The sequence below is a fragment of the Arvicola amphibius genome, chromosome 4 (assembly GCF_903992535.2).
Source record: "Arvicola amphibius chromosome 4, mArvAmp1.2, whole genome shotgun sequence".
NCBI classification, from domain to species: domain Eukaryota; kingdom Metazoa; phylum Chordata; class Mammalia; order Rodentia; family Cricetidae; genus Arvicola; species Arvicola amphibius.
The window spans coordinates 155,873,884-155,895,559 of record NC_052050.1 but is presented as its reverse complement, the minus strand read 5'-3'; the positions used below and the strand labels follow the sequence as shown (position 1 = coordinate 155,895,559).

Below are 21,676 nucleotides of genomic sequence, written 5' to 3'. Positions count from 1 at the left end.
ACATCTGGTGTTGGCACCAGTCTTGTGTGCTAAAGTGTCCATCAATGACCAGCTCTAGATGAGGGGGGCATTGAAGGAACTCACCCACTCCATAAACAATGTCATGAATTCTAGCATGCCCGCCTATCAGCCAGCATCACTGATGCTGAGCTGAGTTCATACATGCATCCAAAGTAAACGGGTCTGATCCAGAGACTAAAGGACTATCTGATAGCTAGGATATTTTCCCCAGCACTGACCCATTTTCCTGCCTGCCTTGGTAACCTCGTCTTAATTTTATAGGCCATTTCCTGACCAAAATTTAGGAGTTATTTTAAACCACTAACCCCAAATGGTCCTTAATCTCCAGGAAATGGGTTTGGTTGTAATGGGACACAAATCAGATATTCCCAGTCAAGGAACCAGGTGGTCAAAGCCAAGGAAAGGGGGTGTGGTGTGCGGTGGGTCTGCAGGCGGGCCATCACTACCCCAGCTGGACTCCACCCTGGCTGACCCCCACACAAACGCTCACTGCCACCCTCGGTAGGTGAGCTACCTACGTCCCACCCCTAAGGCTCAGGGAAAGTCCTGTGCAACAGTTCGCTCATTTCCTGACGAAGACAAGGGTTCTCAGGGAACCAGGGCAAACCAATTCACCAGTATCTGCTTCTTCACACCCCACATGCACGCTGCTGGGACCTTATTATAAGGAGCACACCCAGCTGGTTGTCAGCAATAACGACCCCAATAAGGATCAAGAAAACAACAATGAAGAGGGGCATTTCATATTCAATGGTTTGGTTTTCATCTAAGGGCAAAAGGATGGAGGTCCCTACAAGTTGGCATGCTGATAGCACTGGGTTGCTGGCCAGAACATAATCATCCATCAAGCCTCTGCCTAGGAAAAAAAAAAAAAAGCAAAGAGAACAGCCAGAAGCTATGGTCTCTAGACCGGTAACTTCCCCTGCTACAAATTGAGAACCTCCGGTGCATCCCACACTGCTAACCCAGAAATCTGGGTGTGTGTACTTTATCCCTTGGTGACGCTGATGCTGGTACCAGCTTCATGATGCTGGCATAATGATCCAAGCGATTTCCTCCCGCCCCAGCTGCCTCGTGACATCATTGCTTGGCTATTTACTCCTCGGAGTTGGCTTTTCATTGAACAAGCAGAATATTGCTTGGCATTAAGCAAGCACTGCTCACCGCATAAATGCTTTGCAAACAATAGCTCATTTTCCCCTCATCAATAGGGTCACTGCCTTTCACACATGAAGAGACCAGAGCCTGGTGTGCCTACACGGACCTCCACAGCAGGGCAAGGCAGACCCTTCCTCCCTGGGTATGTCCCATTGTCTTTCCAAACATATGTGCTTACTTCTGATTCCCTAACATTCACTTAACAGAGAAACAGGCTTTTCTTTTGTCTGGCTCAGCTTAGGTCACTGGGATTCAGACCAGCTCTCCCCTCTAACATATGCATTGGGTTCTAGCTAAGTACCCAAGTTACAGATTTTCTAAAAGGACATTTTAATAAATGGACCACACTCTGGGTCTGTGTTACTTACCTACTGGAGCCTGGCATACAGTCATAGTAATGATGATGCCATCACCACCTGTTAATCTCTGACACAGGAACATGCTGGTCCGAGCACAGGCAAAGCACTCATCTACGTGAAAGTTCTGCACGTTAAGATGCCACTGTGTTCTTAGAAAATTCTAAAACCGAAAGGCTAATGGGGGCTGGAGAGATAGCTGGGTGACTAGGGGTGCCCACTGCTCTCACAGAGAACCCGAGTTTCATTCCTAACACCATGCCAGGTGAATCACAATCACCTGGATCCATATTTTAAAAAAATCCTTTTTTATAAATTAAGAGCTAATTAGGAAACATAATTGCCTGAACATAAAGGATACTAGGAAGTAGGAGCCCAACCTTCACTACATTATATATTCTTGATGATTTCTGTAAGAAACAGGGAAAAAATGTCACAAGAGTTAGCTTTGGGTTCATCTGTCACCTGCTTGAACAGGAAATGAGTACCGACCTGAAATTAGAATGGCAGGTGAAGTTTATCCTTCAAGGAAAAAAAAAGATACATGGCTCCCGCTGTTATGCAGGAAAAGCCATTGCTCCCAGAAAGAGACTGGGTGGCTGTCTTAGTTAGGGTTCGTATTGCTGTGAGGAAACACCATGACCAAAAAGCAAGTTGGGGAGGAACAGGTTTATTTGGCTTATACTTCACAGCACTGTTCACCATCATAGGAGGTCAGGACAGGAACTCAAGCGGGGCAGGAACCTGGAGGCAGGAGCTGATGCAGAGACCATGGAGGGAAGCTGCTTATGAGCTTGCTTATTATGGCTTTGCTCAGCTGCTTTCTTACAGAACCAGAAGCACCAGCCCAGGGATGGCCCCACCCACAATGGGCTGGCTGCTCCCCTGCCAATCACTAGTTAAGAAAATGCCCCAAACCAGGATCTCATGGAGGCGTTTTCTCAACTGAGGTTCCTTCCATTCAGGTAAATCTAGTTTGGGTGACAAAACTATCCAGCACAGTGGCTGAAGGGAAGTGACAGAAATGTCTTGGGAAGACTTTGGTAACATCTGTCTTTCTAAAAACATCTCTTTATTTTCCACAGTAGAAATTTAAGAGCAACAACAAAAACGTTAAACCATTCTAATTAAATATCAAACGCGGGAGGAATGCATGCGGCACTGAGTTGCATGGTGGCAGCGGGCAGCAGTGCATGCCTTTAATCCCAGCACTGAGGAAGCAGAAGCAGGTGGATCTCTGTGAGTTCGAGGCCAGCCTGGTCTACAGAATGAGTCCTAGGACAGTTATGGTTACACAGAGAACCCGTCTTAAAAAAAACCAAACCAATAGGAAGAAGAGTAAAAGGAAAAGGAAATCATGCAGAGCAGTGTCCTTTCTAGCCAGCTAAGCCTTGTGGGACTGAATACGCACATACATGGCTTCCCAGGTGCTGTCCTGGGCACACGAAAGGGAACAACTGTTCTCAGTTCACAGTGTCCCCGGCTGTCCCTCAAATAAGAAAGGCCGCAAACACAGCAAATTACTGACTTAATTGTGAACTGCAGTCATCCCAAGAGTGGGTTACAAGGGCAACAGAGGACGAGGTGGTTGTCGATGCTCCTTGGTGGCTTGTAAAGCAGCACACAAAGACCCTGCGGCAGGTGGAGGGTATCTACGACACCTGACTTAGACACCACGCTCCCGTCGTAACTTCCCACACACCCAGAGCAATCTCAAACCCAGATAACAGAAGGGTGCTTATGGTGTGCAGTGTAAAAGCCAAACCTGGTCAGGATTGCATGATGAATATTACTGAGCCACGGAATAAACTATTTACACAGGGAGGTCAGCCTTGTGTGTGTTTCCATGTCATGTTTAGTCTGTGCCGGAATATCTGCGCAGAATTCCAAATTCAGGGGAAACACCTTCCTTGGCTATCATTTTCCTTTGTGTTCTCTAATAATACCACAGGATGGACACCGTGGCATAATTTCCATGAGCCAGTACACAGCCCCACCAGGACTCCCCAGGGGATGCTGAGGAAACAGCCTGGAAACATCAGGACCAATTAATTACCAGTGATTAAATCATGCCTCCACCTATGTGTCAGGCTCTCTCCCAAACACAGCCAAGGTGCTTTAAAAAAGACGTGTCCTTAGGCATCTTATAATTGGCAGGGATGTCAGAACCAAGCTCCCCAAGATGATGCCATACCTATGTGGCAGAGAGAGAAGCCTGTCTTTCCTGGTGTTTGCTTACCTCATGCTCACAGCTTCCCTGCAACAGGCAGGCCACCACGGCTCTTAGGATTATCTTCCCCTTATATACAGGGATGAGGAGCTTAAAGAGGATACCAACAGCCACAGGTCTCATCATGATGAACGGTTAAATCCCATACCCAGCCTGACTCTATAGAAGGTTGCAAGAGGAGGTTCAAAAGAATACAGCAGGCTAAGGGAAGACATGATGCGGATGTAGGTGTATCAGAAAGAAGTCAGCTCCTATGGACAGAGATGGGATCTTCCCGAGAGCTGCATGATGTCATGTAGTGGGGATGACGCCTATCCATGCCGTGCACCCCTGCTAAGAGTGTCTGCATAGCCAAGGGGGCCATGCCGACACACATGACACCAAAGGAGAAGACCTTCATTCCCACACTGTAGAAGGAGCATGTTAGAGAGTGCTTGGCAGTCCTGCCAAGAGCAGGAGGCCTTGTGGGGGTCAGAGACATAGAGGGGCGAGGAGAAATGGGCACAGCTTCAGCGCCATGTGTCAACGCAGTTATTAGGAAATAAGCAAACTGGGAGGGGGCATCAGAAAGCCAGCAGAACAGGTAAAATCTGACAAGCTTCAAGTTCAAAATTAAATGGGACAGCTAGGGGAAGGCTTCGCTCTATGAGCTAGAAGGCATGGGCAGGGGGAGTGATGGAGAATGCATCAGGTAGACAGCTGAGAAGATAAGCAGCAGAGACCTACTCCAGGGACGTGCCCAGTCAACAAACAGGAAGGTGACCCTGCTCCCTAGGACGAGACCAGGAGAAGAATGGCAGAGAACACAGGGTAGACCCAAGCCCCCGTGTAACAGAATTCCAAACATTAGCCCCAAAGGAATCCTGGAGTTAAAACCTTAGAAGAAATCCCCAATGACCCAGTTCTGATTTTTTGACCCCTTCATTGTGTGCTGGACAATGGCAGAAGTCGTACTTGGTATTGTTCTGTGGCTGACATATTTGCTGGTTAGGAAGAACAATGAGCCAAGATACTATGTTAGGCACTCCATTGTTGTTAGGCACTCCATTGTTGTTCTTGCTTACTTTATCCAAATGCCAGACCCGCTTGAGAGACACTTTAATGAGGTTAATCTGTTTCCAATGTCGGGAACAACCACTGTTCGAGGCTGCTCTGTCTCAGGCAAACATTGTACAATCAATCCTAACAGTGGTTTGTGCTGCGTGACTTCTTGAAGCCCTCCCCTTATCTCCAAGGCTCTGTGGTCCTGCATGACTCCTGGGTTCCATTGTCTGTAGAATCTTTACCAGCCCTTCACTAAATAACCCAGCCTGTTAGACCTCCCCCCTACCCCCTGCATTCTCAGGAATAGGCCCACTCCTGTTAATGAATAATGTGGGCATTCGTGAGGTCCCTCCTGCCCTTGCCCAAACCCATGGAGGTTTTCTGGATCAGTTCCCGCAGGCACTCCTGCCTTGAGTAGGTCAGCCATGCTTGACTTTCCAGCCTCCTCCCCCCTCCCCCACCTGGAGAGAAGGGACTGGTTGCCTGCTGGGCTGGGCCCTCCTTATCTCTGAGGGCTCCCACCTTGCCCTTTCACTCCTCCTGGGCTCTGAAAGACCAAAGGTCAATCACTCCAACAGCAAAACCCAGAAACAAAGGTTCCTGGTGTCTCCAAGGAGAGATTTCAAGGTCACTGTGGACTGCAAAGATCCTTGAGTTGGCAACTGCCAGGAAATGCCACCCTGCACTCTGCCACAGGATGGTGTCCCTACAGCCAATGGCTTTATTCTAGCCCCTATGCCTCCCACAGGTTTCGGGGATGACATCATCCCAGAAGTTTCCCCTGTCCCTGAAAGCTAGCCTAAGGTCCTTTGGTTGTGAAACTGTCTGCTCCTCAGTCTGTGTTCTCAGGGCTACATACTATTCCCTGGGACCTGCCAGGTGGTCAGGGCCTGCCTGGGACAGGACAGGAAGTGGGTGTTCCGACTGCATTTGTGGAATAAAGGAAGACCAAAAATGTACATATAAGGGGAGGAATGGGAGTGACTGCAAGGGAAACTGAGGCACGGGGGTCAAAAGCACTCTACTCCATGTGTTTAATAAAAGTACATGTGAACCCCTTATCCTTGAACTCACTCAAGCTGTGTATACTGACTAACTCAAAAGTGTCAGCCAATACTTCTGGTGGAGCCCAGTCTGGCACACACACGGTTAATCCACAGACCTCTGGCTGGTTTCAGAGGCCCTTGCCCTTTTCCAGGACTGTTCCCTGTAAAGGAGAAGAGGACTGTGGACTGTCCTCTCCAGCACAGCACTCCCTCCCCCCTCCCCCTGACTCCCCCACCCGCCATAGGCCCTGCTTACATAGAAGATCTTTTACATAAAAGATTGGCGTCCTCATCTAAAGCCAAGCTTAAGGAGAGGCATACTGGCATGGGAATAAGATCTCCCTTCCTTTGAGCTCTTTGGTCACTCGGTCCCAAGAGAAGTGACTAATGGTCAGGAGACAGCAAGACTGCTGGGCAGGCATGCCACACTTAGGGGAAAGTTCGCATCTCAGACTCAGAAGAGTAATCTGGTAGGCCTACCTATCAAGTATATGACCCTGGGTCCATCGCCAGGCAGACCTGCAGCATCTTATCATCTAAATGGTGTGCTTAGAAAACCTTTGACTTGGATACACACAACGGCAGCTACCTGGTTGCTGTGGTATCTCTAGCAGCTAGTTTTAGAAGGAGCAGGGTAAAAAAAAAATGTTACTGATATCATGAAAAGGACACTGGTTTCTAAATTATCATGACACTTGTTATTAATGGATCTTCTTATATACTCAAAAGTCATGGGCACATGAACAGGTAGGTTTTCTAGTTCAGGGCAAACACCATACCAAGGTAGTGTCTTGGGGGGTGGGGCACACAGGCCAGACTGCTGAAGATCCTTCAAGACAGTCTGAGGAATAGAGCAGAGCGAGCTGTCAGGAATGTACTTGGTCATGTAGAACAATCAGTCGGAAGTAAAACAGTCTCAAATCTCAACATTGGGTTCGTTTGATTTCTCCAGTAAGATCGGGAGTCTGTGTGGCTGACTCATTCCTTTTAAAGTCCTCCGTGTCTGGAGCAAAGTTAGCTCTTACAGTTAGCTTTGTGAACTCTATCATCCAGAAAAATCTGAATCTAAATAGTGGCTCGTGCTTTTCCATTACAATGGCTTAACCTGGTCCTCTTAGAAGCACTAAATCTTTTGCTTAATATTTTCCACCCTGGGGTCTGAACCCAGGGTTATGTATGTGCTGGACAAGCACTTCACGGAGCTATATCCAAGGGCCTCTTTCTTCTTTTTTATTTTAGGGAGGGTCTCGCGAATATGCCTGGGCTAGCCTTAAACTCACTCTGCAGCCCAGGCTGGCCTTGAACTTGAGATCCTCCTGCCTCAAGTAGCAAAAGGTATAGGCAGGTACCATCAGGCCCAGCCCAGCAAGCCTGCTCTTTTGAAAAACTACCCTCACCATGAGAAAGGGCAGTTAAACAGCAACCTGTGGGGAAGGGAGAGACAGACAGCGGACAGTCGGGGAGGGAATTCTCTGAAGTTGGTTGCTGATGGAATCATCCTTCTTCAGTAGCCAATGAAGAAGCTGCCACCAGGGAGGCAAAACTTAATTAAGAAACCTGAGTACATATTACCAGTCTATTCTAGTATCTAACAGTTAATAATTTATAGTACAGTTTATCAGTATCGCTCCTGCAGAAAAGAGGTGAAATTCTTAAAAAGGAAATAAAAATACAGAATTAAACAGCCTTTTTTTAAAAAAAGAAAAGAATTGGAAGTGCCCATAACTAGCAAACATCATTTTGAGGCATTTGAGGGGGAAGGCAAACTGTTGAGAGGCCACACCTTGTGGCCTTTGGGCCTGCATGGCTGTCACAGCAGCAGCTGAAGTGTATTCTCTAGAGGCGAAAGCAGCAAGTCTGGCCGGGCTCCTCCAGAGCTGGAAGTCTGGCTCCTGCAAACATCTCCCAGCGCCCTCCCGGCCAAGCACAGCACCAGAGGAAACAAAAACTAAAAAAAAACAATTTGCGCAGGGAACAATGCGATGGAGTTTCTCTTTGGTTTCACACTCAAGTCTAAATGTGGTTATAATTTTCAGGCACACACTCATAAAAGGCAAGAGTTGAGGCAGTGGCTTTAAGGATGCGTAGAAGAGCCCGCGTCTGTTCTCAAGCGTGCCGTAGGCTACACAAAAGTCGTGGGAAAGCAAAAATACAGATGTTTCCAGGCAAACGGCCCAGAGCTGTTCGGCCTCAACCATCAGAGTCTCCAAACAACCAGAAACACGCCCAAAGCGATTCCCCCTGCACATGTGTGTGGGACTCTGAAGCGGCGTGGGGTGTGCTTGCCCACCCTTCCAGCCCAGACCCACTCGAGCGCCCCGCCGCTGAGCGCCGCGGCGGTGAGAGTTCAAATCTCCCTGGCTCCCCGGCACCCTCGCCCCACCGCGGTGCGCTCTAAGCTTCACTCTTTTCCTAACTCTCCCGTACCCTGCCCGTAACAAAGGAGGTTCCGTAATGGATGCGCGATCGCAGCCCACGGGGACCATAAGCGGAGACCCGCCGGAAGACTGCACCTGGCCATGCCACCCGCGACACCCCCGAGGGCCGGGTGGGTTGACCGCGTCGGGCGCGGGACAAAGAGGCCTCGCGGGGCGCCAGGGGTGCAGGGCGGGAGATTGGGGAGCGGAGCCCGCAGGGGACTCACCTTCGCAGCGGCCCGGCTGCGCTCCTCGTGGAGCAGAAGGGCGGCGGGCAGCAGTAGAAGCCAGAAGCTGAACCGGGGCCCCATGGTGGCGCGCCCGGGGCAGCGGGGGACCAACGGGGACGGCAGGGAACTGCAGCCCGGCTCCCAGGAGCCGCGGCGAGCAGCTCAGTCTCGGAGGGCCCGGTGTGAGCCCTGCACACCGTCCCGGGTGAGGCGGCTCTGAGCAGAGACCTGAGCGCGCGGCCAGAGGAGCTCCCCAATTTGTTGGCGCTGCCCCCTCCCCTCGGCGGTGCGCGGGCGGCGTCTCCAAGGGGAGGACCCTGCGGCGCGGGTAAGAGGCGGAGGCTGCGCGCCCGCTCGGGACTTAGTGTCGCTGAGAGTCTGAACGCCGGGGCTCTGCGCTCCGCACCCAGCAACTCCCGCGCCCGAGTCCCCTTAGTCCCTTGGCTCGCCAATCCCGGCCAAGCACAGGTCAGGGACACTGGGGACGGGAGGCCGGAGCCCACGGAGCAGAACCAGGAGGGCCTGAACACTGGTGTGGCTTGGGCCAGCGCTTCTGCAGGGGCCCATGCGCGCGGGCAGCAGCTCCTGACTCGGAACCCCGAGGTGAGAGCGACCCCTGGGAAGCTCCATAGACCCAGGCCCTAAGTCTCGTACTTGGAGCGCTGGGGGCAGGCAAAGGCCGCGCACACTCCCTTGGATCGGAATGGGAAGGAGATAGAGGAATGGGGATCGCGCGGTATGGACTAAGAGACTCCAGCCAGGGCCTACGGAGAAGAGTCCCCCTCTTTCTGTCTCCTGATGGGACGGAACTTTTAGTCACCCCGCAAGGAAAAGAGGGGACAGCATCGCGGAGTCAGGGTGCTGCAGTGACGATGCTCCCTCTGCCTGCAACCCTTGCTAACCCGCTTTGTCTCTTGCCTCCAGGTTAGGAGGGGAACGAGCCGAGCCTAGAGCAGTGAGACTGGGATCATGGACCGAGTGAAGCTCGCAGCGTCTGGCCATGCCCTGCGAGGGTAAGTGACCTTCTGCGTGGTCTCCTGAGTGCAGGGGGCTTACTTGCTACTTTGAGGAGTTGACAAGTTGGGGCCCGCACGTTCACGTCGCCTTCTCACCCTCCCTCCCTCTCCGGTGTAGGTGGCTGCTGCTGGCGACTGTGACAGTGTTGCTCCTGGCTCCAAGCGTCTTGGCGGTAAGTACACCTCGAACTCCACGCACTTGGAGTTCCGTGCCCGCGAGGGGTTAGGACACTCGCGAAGCCTCGCGGAAGTCTAGCGCGCCGAGTCCACCTGAGTGTACGTGTAGGTGTGTGCTATTGTGTCCGCCAGCCGCACACCCGCCCCCCCCCCCCCCCCGTGCGGTGCAGGCGTCGGCCCTCTTTTGGGAGCTAATAATTAAAACGTAGCCTCAGGCACCGTTTGCTGCCAAGCTTTGGCCTTAGCAGCAAGGGAGGAATGTCTGTCACTAGGCCGTGAGGCGCGTGGTTGAAGGGGGTTGGGAGCAAAGAGTTTCCAGAAACTCAGCGGTGGTGTCCAGGCACTGTGGTGGGTAGAGAGCTTCTTGCTTAAATATGAGACTCCGGGGAGGGGCGGAGCAAGGAGAAGACATCCTCCTGCTTTAACATTGTTAGGGAACAATGGACTGGAAACCGCGGTTTCTCTCAAATCTTGAGTAGGCCCTTGAGAGCTGCAGGCCAAAGGGAGGCCTGTGGACCAGGGCATCTGTGATCTGTTTACTACACCCGTTGCTCTCTCCATGACTATGGCAGCCCTGCCAGAATTGCTTGTAGACTCAAGGAATGCACTGGGGGCTTCCATGTATGTAGCCAATCGTTATAGAGCTGGGTCCTGGTGCCACCCCTGTGGAGGGTCTTCAAAGGAGACACAAAAAGTGAGGGCACAGGCCAGGTATCCTGTCTGTTCTGTTTACCTGTATGTGTAGCACTCAGTGCCTAGACATGACTTGTGGATACCGGTGCACTTTGCGTGTCTGAATCCAGCACACCCTGGAGGAAGGAGACCCACTCCTGCTCTCTCTCCCTTCCCTCACCCAGCTGAAACCATCGGTGATTCTCTGACTTGCAGTAAGTGGGAACTGGTCCCACCAAAGAGATGCTTTCTGCTACACTGGGCTCCAGGGCCTGGCATGAGGAAAAAGGGAACACTCTGACCAGACTTTGGCCATCAAGTCCTGGACAGTCTTATACCTTGAGTCTGTCTCCTTCCTGCCCCAGTCCTAAGTTCTGACTTAAGAAGAGCAGAACCTAAATGAGTTAGAACAGCCATTACCTGTGAGCCCTCATGCATGACTCCCACTTGGCCGGAATCCATAGACCACAGCAGACACTTATCCCAAGTTCCTAGAAAGTGCCCCGCAGTGTGCTGACTCCCACAGCCCGGGCCCCAGAGCCACGGCACAGCTACCAATGTCTTCACTCCTGAGAAAATCTGAAAGGGCTTGCTGTGGAAAGGCATATTACACAGCTCTGCCCTCACCTCCTGACCCCAAGCCTCAGTGTGCTTCCAAACCTCTCAGAATATCTGCAGCTTGTCACCGAGGCCATGTCCTCCCCCCCCCCATAGACAATACAGCTTCATGTCTCCACATACCCTTTCCCACGATACAAACCCACGCCAGTATCTTTGGCCCTCTATCCTTGGATGTGACAAAGAGCATGTATTTCCCAGCAAAGTCAAATTACTTAGAAAGGCTTTTCAAAAACTCGGATCCATTGACCCTTCTCAGACATTCCGGCGGGGCTTTGAGGTGCATCCTAGAACCCTGCATTCTCAAGACATGGAAAACTTTGGGAATCCTGATCTGTTCACCTGAGCTAAGCGACAGCACCTGAGGTCTTGCGCATGCTTGTTTCATTCTCTGGACTTTAGATTCTGAATGTACAAATGCAGGGGGCGAGCACCAATGGCTTTCCCACACTCTTGTGACTCTGTGTGCCTGAAACAGCGTGTAATTAGTTATGGTCAGCAATGCAGTGATCAACTTCCAAGCTTCTGCCGGTCCACTGGCTTTCTCACAGCTGGGACACAAATCCTTGATCCTAAATGCTGTGCACGAAATTCTGACCTGTGACCAGCTCTGTTCCTCCCCTCTTTGTCTGCTGGAATTTGTGATGCTGTTTTATTGTTTTTGGTATCCGGAATCTTCCTGGGGTGGGTCAGTTCACTAAATAGGACCACCGGTTGTATCTCGTTGTGCTTTGTGCAGAAGCAGCTGAGAATAGTTAGCAAAAAGAATGGGTGATTATTTAATGAATGCTTCTTGCATACCAGTGTGTGTGTGCGCGCACACACACACACACACACACACACACGAGTACATCAAAGCCTCCAGGAAAACGGCATCAATGTGGGTAATTTTCATGCCCATATTACAGGTGTGAAAAAGAGGCCCAGTGTATAAATAACATGCCTGGGATCTTTCTTTTGTAAATGGCTAAGAGTATGGGAGTCAGGCACCTCATTCACCACTACACCAGCCTCCTGGGTTCCCACGCCAATAGTGAGGATGCCCCTGAGGCTTATCTTTGGGTCTTCTCCTGTGGGAGCCTTCCTTGGTCTTGACCTTGGGCAAACAGGAAGTGGGGGCAGAGGTCTCCCTCTGCTACTCTGGAGACCAGGGGCACAGAGGCAAGGGAAAGAAGGAAGCAGGGTCCACATGCCCTCACCTTGCTCAGCTCAGGACCCAGAGCAAACCCAGATGCTCTGCCTATGCAACTCAGGACCACTTGCGTCATCCACACAGCCATTTCTGAAGGCTCCCAAAGTGAATACAAGACCTGAAGAACTAGTACGCCTACAGATGTCCATCCTGAGAGCCAGGCTTGAGTCGCAAAGGGGTGCCAATCCCAGAATCCTCCAAGGCAACTGCCTGAGTAATGATCCCAACTGGCTGAGCAACTTCAGCCTACTGTGGGCACTCCTAGGTTCCATGTATGTTAGACTCATAGAGATTTGGGGAATAGCGCCCACTGCGTAGGACTGATAAAGGAGCTGGCGGGTCTGGAGACCAAGGAGGATTGTGTGTCCCCGCTTCCCTGTGGCTTTGATCCCTTTGTGTGAAACCTGGGCCTCTAGGAAGAGGAAGTCACTGGGGGAGAGCTCTCTGTTGCTGGAATGAAGCCACAAGCATATCCAGCCCTCTGGAGCCTTGGAAGTCACCTTCCCTCCATACTTAGATCACCATCGGCCGCCCACACACTTGGAGATGGGTAGGAAAAGTTAGCAGAAGAGAATGGGCAGGAAGGAGCTCCAGCCCCGTCTGGGGAAATAGTCGTGTGAAATTCACAGACAACGTTCCAGAGCAGAAAAATGAAGATTTGGGTGTAGAGAATAAAACCCAAAGGGTGGTAGTTGTAGGTCTGGGGAGAAGAGAGGGAACCTAAGTGTTCAGCATGGGGAAGTCAGTGCAGAGCCCTGTGGCTTTCCAACAAATGGGCGACTCAGTGAGGAAGCCGCTGCTAGTGCAACTGTGGGCAGTCGGAAGGTATCTAGGACCCGAGAACTCTAGAAACGGCTTTGCAATCCATGTCTGACCTTTAATTGCTGAGGCTGTTGCTCCATGCAGAGGTGTCCGGTGAGTTGGACACCAGCACGGGCTGCTTCACCTTAAGAACCAAGTGGTCTTGGCAAGAGGTGTGTTTTCCTCCAGCATGGCCACTCATTAGCTACCAGAGATCAGAGGGAAAGGGGGCTCCTGTGATGAACCCCACAACCCAGGCTAGTCGGAGACAGATAGATAGTCACTGTAGCCTGAGCTGCCCACCTCTGCCCTGCCTTGTGGTAGGCTTAAGACTTGGGAATGGGCCTGGGGCTCAGGTGCCAAGTGGGGTGAGGAGACGTGTCAGAATAAATGTCAGGGTTCCCTGGCACGTCACAACAGAAACTTGGACGTGAGACTTTTGCTGTCGCATTTTGAGAAGCTTCTGGAATCCGGTAAATAAATGGTACTCCTCTGGCAGCCAGTCCCTTTGATTAATGACAGTATCTCAGGATTGTGGCCTTTGTCCCCACTGGCTTCTCCAGGTGACAATGAGGTTTTTGTTTAAGTAATCTATGGAAGAATCAGATGATATGGAATCTTCGGAGGACTCTGTGACTATCTAAGTTCTGTGGGTGTGGTTAGAGGGTGCTTTCTAAGGAAGTTAAGTAGCCAGGGCTTCCCTAGTGAACTCTAATCTGTTCATCTTGGGAGTGGGGCTCCCTGTCTTTGGTTCCTGGTCACTCCCTGCTCTGCTGAGGCCTGTTCTGCCATTCTGGTTGGGTCTGATTTTGGAGCAATGAGCTTTCCTGTACATCATAACTCCGAATGTGGTGTGCCACCCCTAGTGGGTCCTGGCACAGAAAAGGTACTTTAGTGAAAAACTTTGTAGAAACCTAGTGGCATCCGTAGATGGCGGGGCCAGTGTTCTTCCTTTTGAGAGATGTGCAAATGTTTGTCAAGTGTTAGTTTGTCATCCTGCCTGGGTGGAGGGTGCACAGGAACCTACCCTCTCTCTCTGCAATTTCTCTGCCAGTGTCAACTATTTGAGAACACAGATAATTGAAACTCTTGGGTGTTTTGGTGGTGGGGTGGTGGTGATGGTGGGAGGGGATGATGATGTTTAAGATATGGCTTCACTATATCGCCCTAGCTAGCCTTTAGCTCACAGAGATCATCCTGCTTCTGCCTTTAAAGGTGTGCACCACCATGCCCAGGTCTTAGGAGTTTTTAGCAGCTAGTCAAACCCCAATCACAAGTCAATCATATGCCAGTGATCAACAGATGTGCTAAGGACAGGGCATTCTGGGCTTCTTCTCCCTCCCGTGAGTGAGAGTCACTTGCTGATTTAGAAAATATGGCAGAGGAAATGATTTAGGAAATGAGGCCCCATGCCTAGAAGAGATTTGTCCCCTGGCTTGGGTGGGGATTTTCTCTCCCGGAGGCCCGGGGGGGGGGGGGCGGGGGTTGTACCGGGAGCCTCCCTGGGCTCCCTGCGGGGTGATGAGGTAGAGGACATGTAACATTTGCTCTCATTATCACAGGACACCTCTGTAATCAGTGTCCTTTGTAATAACGGACTGATTGACAGCTGCCTCCACGTAGAGCTGGAGTATGGGTTCTGGTCTCCTGAAGGACCCACACAGCTTTAGAGTTTGAGACTTTCAGCCCCACCTATTAGAAGGGGGTCCAGAAACAGGGGTCACCCATGACCAGTGAATTGATCTATCGTGTGGATGAGTGTGAAGCTCCCCTGAAATCTCCCAAGCCTGGCTTGGCTGCTTCCCAACAGTAGCCTGGGTGGAGGTTTCTGGGGGCTAGTGCATCCATTGAGAGTGTAGAGCCTCTGTGCTGTCCCCAGACCTAAGGGTGTCCCCTGAGTTTTAACCAATTTATTGACCCAGAGAAGGGAAGGAGGAACCCCAGTGGATCAAAAAACAGAGCAAAGACTTTTGACTAGAATCTGGAATGAGCACAGTTTGGGAGCTCTCTCCAGGTGAACAGTGTCAGCATGGGAGGGGAAGAGCCCCCAACTTCCTTGGCTTGAAGAGTGGAGCACACAGCAGGGTCCTAAAAGGATTCTGTGTTGAGGAGAGGAGAGAAGAAGAAAAAAGAGAAGAGAGGACAAGAGAATTTAAAGAAGCGGTTACTTCCTTAGATCTGGGAGGGAAACGGCTGCTCCATTGTTTCTTGGACTTGAGGTAGAAAGGCTGAGCTGAAGAGTTACTCTGCCCCTAGGAGAGCAGAAACCACCCGCACAGGGCAGCAGAACTGTGCTCAGCCCCATCAGGGCAATGACCTCACTGTGAAGAAGGGGAGGGCTTCATGCTCTGTCCCACATGAGAAAGGATTAACTGCTTTAAAACAGTAGTGTGCCGGAACACCTGTATCCCCAACCACCCCTTCACCCATGCCCGCCACACACACATGCACACACACGCATGCACGTGCACGTGCACGCACACATACACATCTCTGCATGGCACAGGCCTCTGTGTGGAATCCCCCAGTGGCCATGGCCTCTGTTTCAGATAGCCTTGAAGAATTTGGGCAGTGATATGACCTGGCACGCTGACCTGTCACTGCCTTGCAGCTGATAACCGCCCTGCCAGATCTGCCCTGTGCCCTCCCATGTGTGTTTCTCACTCAGGTCCAAAGACACTATTGTCCCCCCCATTACATCTTGCTCAGCAAAGATCAAAATAGCTGTGCACACACAGGAATGGGACCCACTGAAGAGTCTAAATGAAGCCCCTTCTTTCTGACCGGTAGGATTTCAAACCGTCCTTGGAGAGGCATAATTTCAGAGTGTCATTCATAATCCTTATGGAGCTGGGGAAGGCAGCGACCCTGTAACCCTAGAGCTCGGAAGACTGGAAAAGGAGGATTAAAAGTTGGAGGTCAGCTCGGCTACATAAGCAAGACCCTGTCTCAAAAACCAAAGCCCAGGGGGCAGTGAACGGTGAGGAAGAGGACTGCTCAAGTCTAGCAGAGGCTTGTGTCAACATGACCTCATGTGACCATTTATAAAGAAAAAGACATTAAATGTGTTCTACCCCCGTCCTCTGCTCTTCTGCCAGGCACACCCTTTTCACCTCCAGTGGCCATAGGCCTACAGTCAGGTGTGGGCACCCCACTGGAATAAGAGACTTAGAGAGGCCTAGAGGAAGTAGAATTCAGTTGCCAATACTAAAACACATCTTTTGGGTAAAGACTCTACTTTGAGAAAAATAAGTGGAGGACTACACTTGAAGATGTGTTTTTCCTCACTGCATTCCCCGCCCCCACAAATTAAATGTTGCATCCAGTGGATGAAGCAGCTGTGGGGGTGTGGTGGACATTTACCCGTGGGCATTTGCATTTTTTCCTAGGGATCGTTTCGACCCCACCCATAAAATTCCTATGTTGCTGTTTCTGCCCATTTTGGTGATCTCTCCCATGGGAATCAGAGAAACGGTGTTTTGAATTCATTGCCCAGTGTCTGGCAGGGCTCACTGAGTACTGCTCTTTCCCTGGATGCTGAGCTTGGTGCAGGGTTACAGGGACCTGTGAGGGGGGAAGGGTCTCGTGGCCTCACATGCTCACAAACGTGGTCTTGCTCTGTCCTAAGGCTCTGGATAAATAGAGGATGCAATAATTTAAAGACACATTCCTTCAGCGACCCTATCCTCCCCAGTCCTCACCCACAGTGGCACTATCCCCAGGAGAGAGAGAGAGACAGAGAGACAGAGACAGAGAGAGAACCCCACAAAGAATGCAAGCCCTGGGGCTGGAGAGTTGGCTCAGTGGTTAAAAGCAGTAGCTATTTTTCCAAATGGACCTGGGTTCAATTCCCAGCACCCACATGGCAGCTCACACCTGCCAGTAACTCTGGTTTTCCAATTCCTTCTTTGGTGAGTTTGTTATTTCTTGATAGTAAAGCTAATGATTTTGTATCCAGATACTGGCTTGCCAAGAGTGCTCATGAGATGTAAGAGTTTTCTGGTGGTCTTGGGGTCGTTCATTGCTGACCTTCTTCCCCCCACCACCACAGGTCTACTTTTTTTCATTCGTTTGAATGACTTTTCCCTCTAGGGTCCGGGTAGAATTCATCTGCTTGTGTCAGCTCTCGGGCCAGTGCCCATTTTTACCAGAGCACTTTGGAAATCATCATTCGGGATTTTACTTACTGCAGCACCTTTGAATCCCACAGTGGAGTGATGGTCTCGGAGGAGTGGCGTTCTCTGGCTGGTCCATATTTCTTGCCTTTCCGTGCTGTGGTTTCTACATCTGTTGGTTTGCCTCTCTCTTCTTGGTTGAGGGATTTCCTTCCCAAGCAGACTGCTCTTGAAGGGTCAGTCTCAGGTATCACTCAGCAAGGGGGCCACAAACTCCCATAGCATCTGTAGCCTCAAACCACTCATAATACAGAAACACATTTGGAAGTCTACGTTTCCGAGGCTGAGCCTGTCTAGCGGGCCTGCACCCTTCAGTTTGCTGGTGTCTGGCCTGTCTGCTCTCTGCAGCTGCCCCTCCAAGCCCTTCCTCAATCCTGAGACACTGACAAATAGTCTTGTCTTCTGACCCATCTACTGGAGGAGCATTGTCGCATACGAATTCATAACTGAGGTTTGTGGATGCTGTGGGCTTCTCTGAAGGGTAGCACTGTGTTAGGTTTCCCTTTTGGAAGCAGCCTCAGTTTTCCTCCTGAAACCCAGGGAAGTACACAGTCCACTGTGTTAATCTGCATCCTCTTTCCTATCTTTTCCTTCCTTCACCCATATCTGTCTTTGGGATGAAGCCCATTTTTTTCTTACTGTCCCTGTCTCTTTTACCTGCTTACAGAAAAGCAGTTCCCTAGTCTGCCATCTTAACTAGGAAGTCTACAGTAGAGTGAGGGTTCTTGCCCATTTTCTCAGTGCCCAGAGCATGGACACCATGCTGCATATTTTTGTATCTAGTTAGGTCACAGTTGTGGTGACCCAGAACCTGAGCTAGTGTATAGCATCATGCAACCCTACCTCATATGGCAGGAGCTCAGCTGGTCAAGACACATTGCTGATGCTTTAAGAGAGTTCTTTCCATTTCCTTTAGAGTCTAAGAAATACCAGCAAAGGGGTATTTCAAGTTAAGTCAAGGTGTAACTAAATTACTTTCAGAACAAATGAAAGGCTTTTAACAAATAACATTGTATTCCTGTAACTTCAAGACCCAAGTGTAATATGATTAGGAAAGAAAGCTTGTGGGGCCTGGTTGGTAGAGTGTGATATGAAGAAGCCTCTAGAATCTTGTTCAAAGAATAGAAATCCCCTCCACACCATATCCTAACAGCCCTGGCTCCTAGGGTGAAGTGCCTTCACATTTTCTATATCCCTGTCAGAACCAGCTGGCCCTCTAGTGAAAGAAGCCAGCCATGGACATCTCCCAGGGAAGTGCCTCCTTCCCTTCTTTCTTATTTGGTGATTTTCTTCGTTGTCACAAGTAGCCAAGTCATGGCTAAGTAAGGACCAGGATACACTCCTTTCCTGTCTGCAAGCCACCTTCCCCTGCCAGTTCCCACCAGAGCCGGGTGCCCCACCCCACTCTCCAGAGAGGACCTCAGCTTTGACAGGATTTCCCACCATCTTACTGTCTGGCCTCCTCCCTCTTCCTGCAATACAAGGAACGCTGAGACCAAGGCTTGGCCCTCTCCGGGCTCCGTGGCAACATCTATTGCTGTCACACTTAGTTGGCTGTGCTTACCCACATCTGGACTCTGGGAGGTAGGAAGAGAATTTCTAGCCTTTACCAGGACAGGGTGGCTCTGGCCCTGGCTTCTGTTGCTTTTCTTCTGTTCTCCTGGAGATTCTGCTTGCCCACTATGGTCTCCTTCTATCAGGCAGGCCATGAGCTGGCACAAGTCCTACCTATCCCACCATACAAGGTGCTAAGACCTATTAGGCCCTGGTTACTTCCACTATTGGGCCTGGTGAGACTCCGGGGCCCAGTGCACTTTGACCCTCTTTGGTGCCTGGGTTCTTCCCTTCTGTGGTTCTTGAGTTCTCCAACAAGACATTGTTATCTGCATCTCACCTGATTGGAATTTCACGTTCTAGAAATGAATGAGCTGTTTCACTCTGGAAGGGGAAGGAAGTCAGATTACTCATGCTGGCTCTTGAAGTTTGGGTTTTGTTTTTTGGTGGTGGTGGTGTTTTGTTTTTTTTTTTTTTCTTTCTGAATCCAAAAATTCTTTACTTAGGAAGTGTACTCAATTAAGAGTGGAGTTGAGCTTCCCTTGTTGTTGCAGGCCTGGAGTTCTAGTTACCCGGGAGACTGAGGCAGGGGAATTTCAAGTCCCAGGCTTATCTGAGCTACAGAGTGAATTCAGTGCCAGTCTAGATGATATAAATAAACAGACAAAAAGCAGGCTAGAACTATAACTCAGTGCACTTGTCTGGCTTATGGGAGACCATTGGTTCCATCCCAGGCACTGGGAAAACCAAACTAAACCAACCCATGAGAATAAGGTAGAATCTTGTCAGAAAGTTCTAGAATAAGGCACAGTTGAACTGCAGTGATATTTGAAACAGCTGTAGTCTGAGTCTCTTGAGTGAGTGGCATCTGACCTTTGGGCTACCTGCTGCCATTCCCTATGAAAGCAAGGGAGCAAAGCCACTCAAAGTCTGTGTCTTTAAAAAAAAGTGACAGGCAGATAGACAGACTGACAGACAGACATACAGACAGACCAATTTGGGGTTTTTTTTTTTTTTTTTTGGTTTGGGGTTTTTTTGTTTTTTCATTTGTTTTGCTTTTTGATACAGGGTTTCTCTGTAGTTTTTGGATCCTGTCCTAGAACTCACTCTGTAGACCAGGCAGGCCTCAAACTTACAGAGATCCACCTGTCTCTGCCTCCCTGGTGCTGGGATTAAAGGCACATGCCACCATTGCCCAGCTGGCAGACCAATTTTTAAAATTGCCTCTTTTGTCTTTTCTGTGGTCACTTCAAGGAGGACAGCTGCCCCACCTAAGGTTCTCCCTCCTCTGCCAGACAATATCTCTGTCTTCCAGTTGGGGCTTCCTCTTCATTAGGTTAGCCCTGAGTCACTCAGGATAAAGACAGAAGTCAGGCCTCGTGACCTCTCACCTTTTTAGACCTTGTTCCTGTACTCATTTCATGAGTTAAAAGGCATGAAACTCTTGGGATGTGATTCATACGCCTCATACAGACAGACCATGTTCATCTGAAAATACCCCATCCCTGTTGCCTCTGGACTAGTGGCAAGGGAGTGGGGGTGTCCCGTGACACTTTTTCTTTTTAAAACTGAGGTAAAACACACAGTGTGAAATTACCATCTTGATCTCTGCCGTGGAAAGCCTGGGGTTTAAGAAATTGTGGCCCTGATGCTAGGAGGATAAAAAAATTTCTCAACCTGTGCCACCTATGATGGAGGCTGAGGAGAGAGGAAGAGGAAGAGTTGGTCCAAGAAAAAAGGCTCCTGTCCTCCCAGGCTTAGGCATGGGACCAGGGGGCTTTGTGTAGAGAGAAACAGAGATAGGGATACACCGACACCCTGTGCCAAGTTGCCCAGCTGGTGTCTGATGCAGCCGTGAAGCCTGACTCAAAAGGTACCAAAGGGAAAGAAAGGGCAGAAGATGTGTCCTGGGCAGAACCCAAATGGCTGGGGCTTTTTGTTCAGAATCACAGTGCTAATCTGTGTGCTGAGTGCCAAAAGCACGTCCATCAAAAATGTGCGCTCCAAGTCAGCCAGGGACATTCATTCTTCTCCAGTGGTTCTGCTTGATTTGAATTGCCATGCTCAGAACTACTGGGGTAGGCAGACACTGGCTTATCTGCAGAGTCAAGCTAATGCAAAAGATGCTTCAGCTGCAAGACAGCGTGCCAAAGTCTTCCCATTGCATAGCCTGCATTCTTTTTCCTTGAGCGGCAGACCCAGAGGGGAGCGGGCACATGGCCAGTAAGCACACTGGGCTGAGTGAGCTCTGACCTCAGAGTCCCAGAGGTTGCCCAATGGCCGGCCTCCGTGAGGCTGCTGGGAATTTAGCCTAGTGGTCATTAAGGGTGAGGCTGACGAGATGACTGAATATGTCGAGTTCTTGCCATGCAAGCGTAAGGACCTAAGTTCAAACCTCAGAAGCAACATTAAAAAGCCAACCAAGGTGTTTGCATTCCTGCAATGTCGATGCTGAGGAAGTAGAGGCAGGCAGGTCTCTGGGGCTACCTGACCGCCAGTCTTGCTGAATCTGTAAGCTGCGGGATCAGGGAACTTCCTGGTCTCAGACAATATGGTGGAAAACTGTTGAGAAAGGCACCTGCCATCTACATCTGACCTACACACACGCACACACACGCACACACACACGCATGCACGCGCACACACATGCACACACACACGCATGCACGCGCGCACACACACACACACACACACTGTGGAAAGCTGACCACTGTCCCAATGGCACCCAGTGGGGATGAGCAGACTCACTCCTTCTGAGACCCATCCACCAGGCTGGTGGTGTAGACAGAACAAAGGAGCCTAGCCTAGAAGACATTTCATTCCACTCCGTGTGGTCCCTGGCAAGAAGGGAAATCAGAGTGCCCAGAGGAGCCATGGTCCTTCCCCGAATGTCCAAAATACCAAACCAGAAGCAGTCCTCACCCCTGGCTGGAGGTGGGAAATGCAGCAGGAGCGAGCACACTGTCCAG

The 21,676-nt window shown here is 50.4% G+C and overlaps 2 protein-coding genes across 2 annotated transcripts in view; one reads left to right on the top strand and one right to left on the bottom strand.

Moving 5' to 3' along the window:
* Positions 1-8,715, bottom strand: part of Col4a1 (collagen type IV alpha 1 chain) — a 111,674-nt gene extending 102,959 nt beyond the window's left edge. The window contains exon 1 of the mRNA XM_038326946.2: positions 8,500-8,715. Within this exon, the coding sequence (XP_038182874.1) occupies positions 8,500-8,583 (84 nt within the window). The 5' untranslated portion in view covers positions 8,584-8,715. The remainder of the gene's footprint in view (positions 1-8,499) is intronic.
* Positions 8,716-8,866: 151 nt separating this feature from the next.
* The window catches only part of Col4a2 (collagen type IV alpha 2 chain), a 134,324-nt gene continuing 121,514 nt past the window's right edge, over positions 8,867-21,676 (top strand). The window contains exons 1-3 of the mRNA XM_038327236.2: positions 8,867-9,105; positions 9,427-9,515; positions 9,637-9,691. Of these exons, the coding sequence (XP_038183164.1) occupies positions 9,472-9,515; positions 9,637-9,691 (99 nt within the window). The 5' untranslated portion in view covers positions 8,867-9,105; positions 9,427-9,471. The remainder of the gene's footprint in view (positions 9,106-9,426; positions 9,516-9,636; positions 9,692-21,676) is intronic.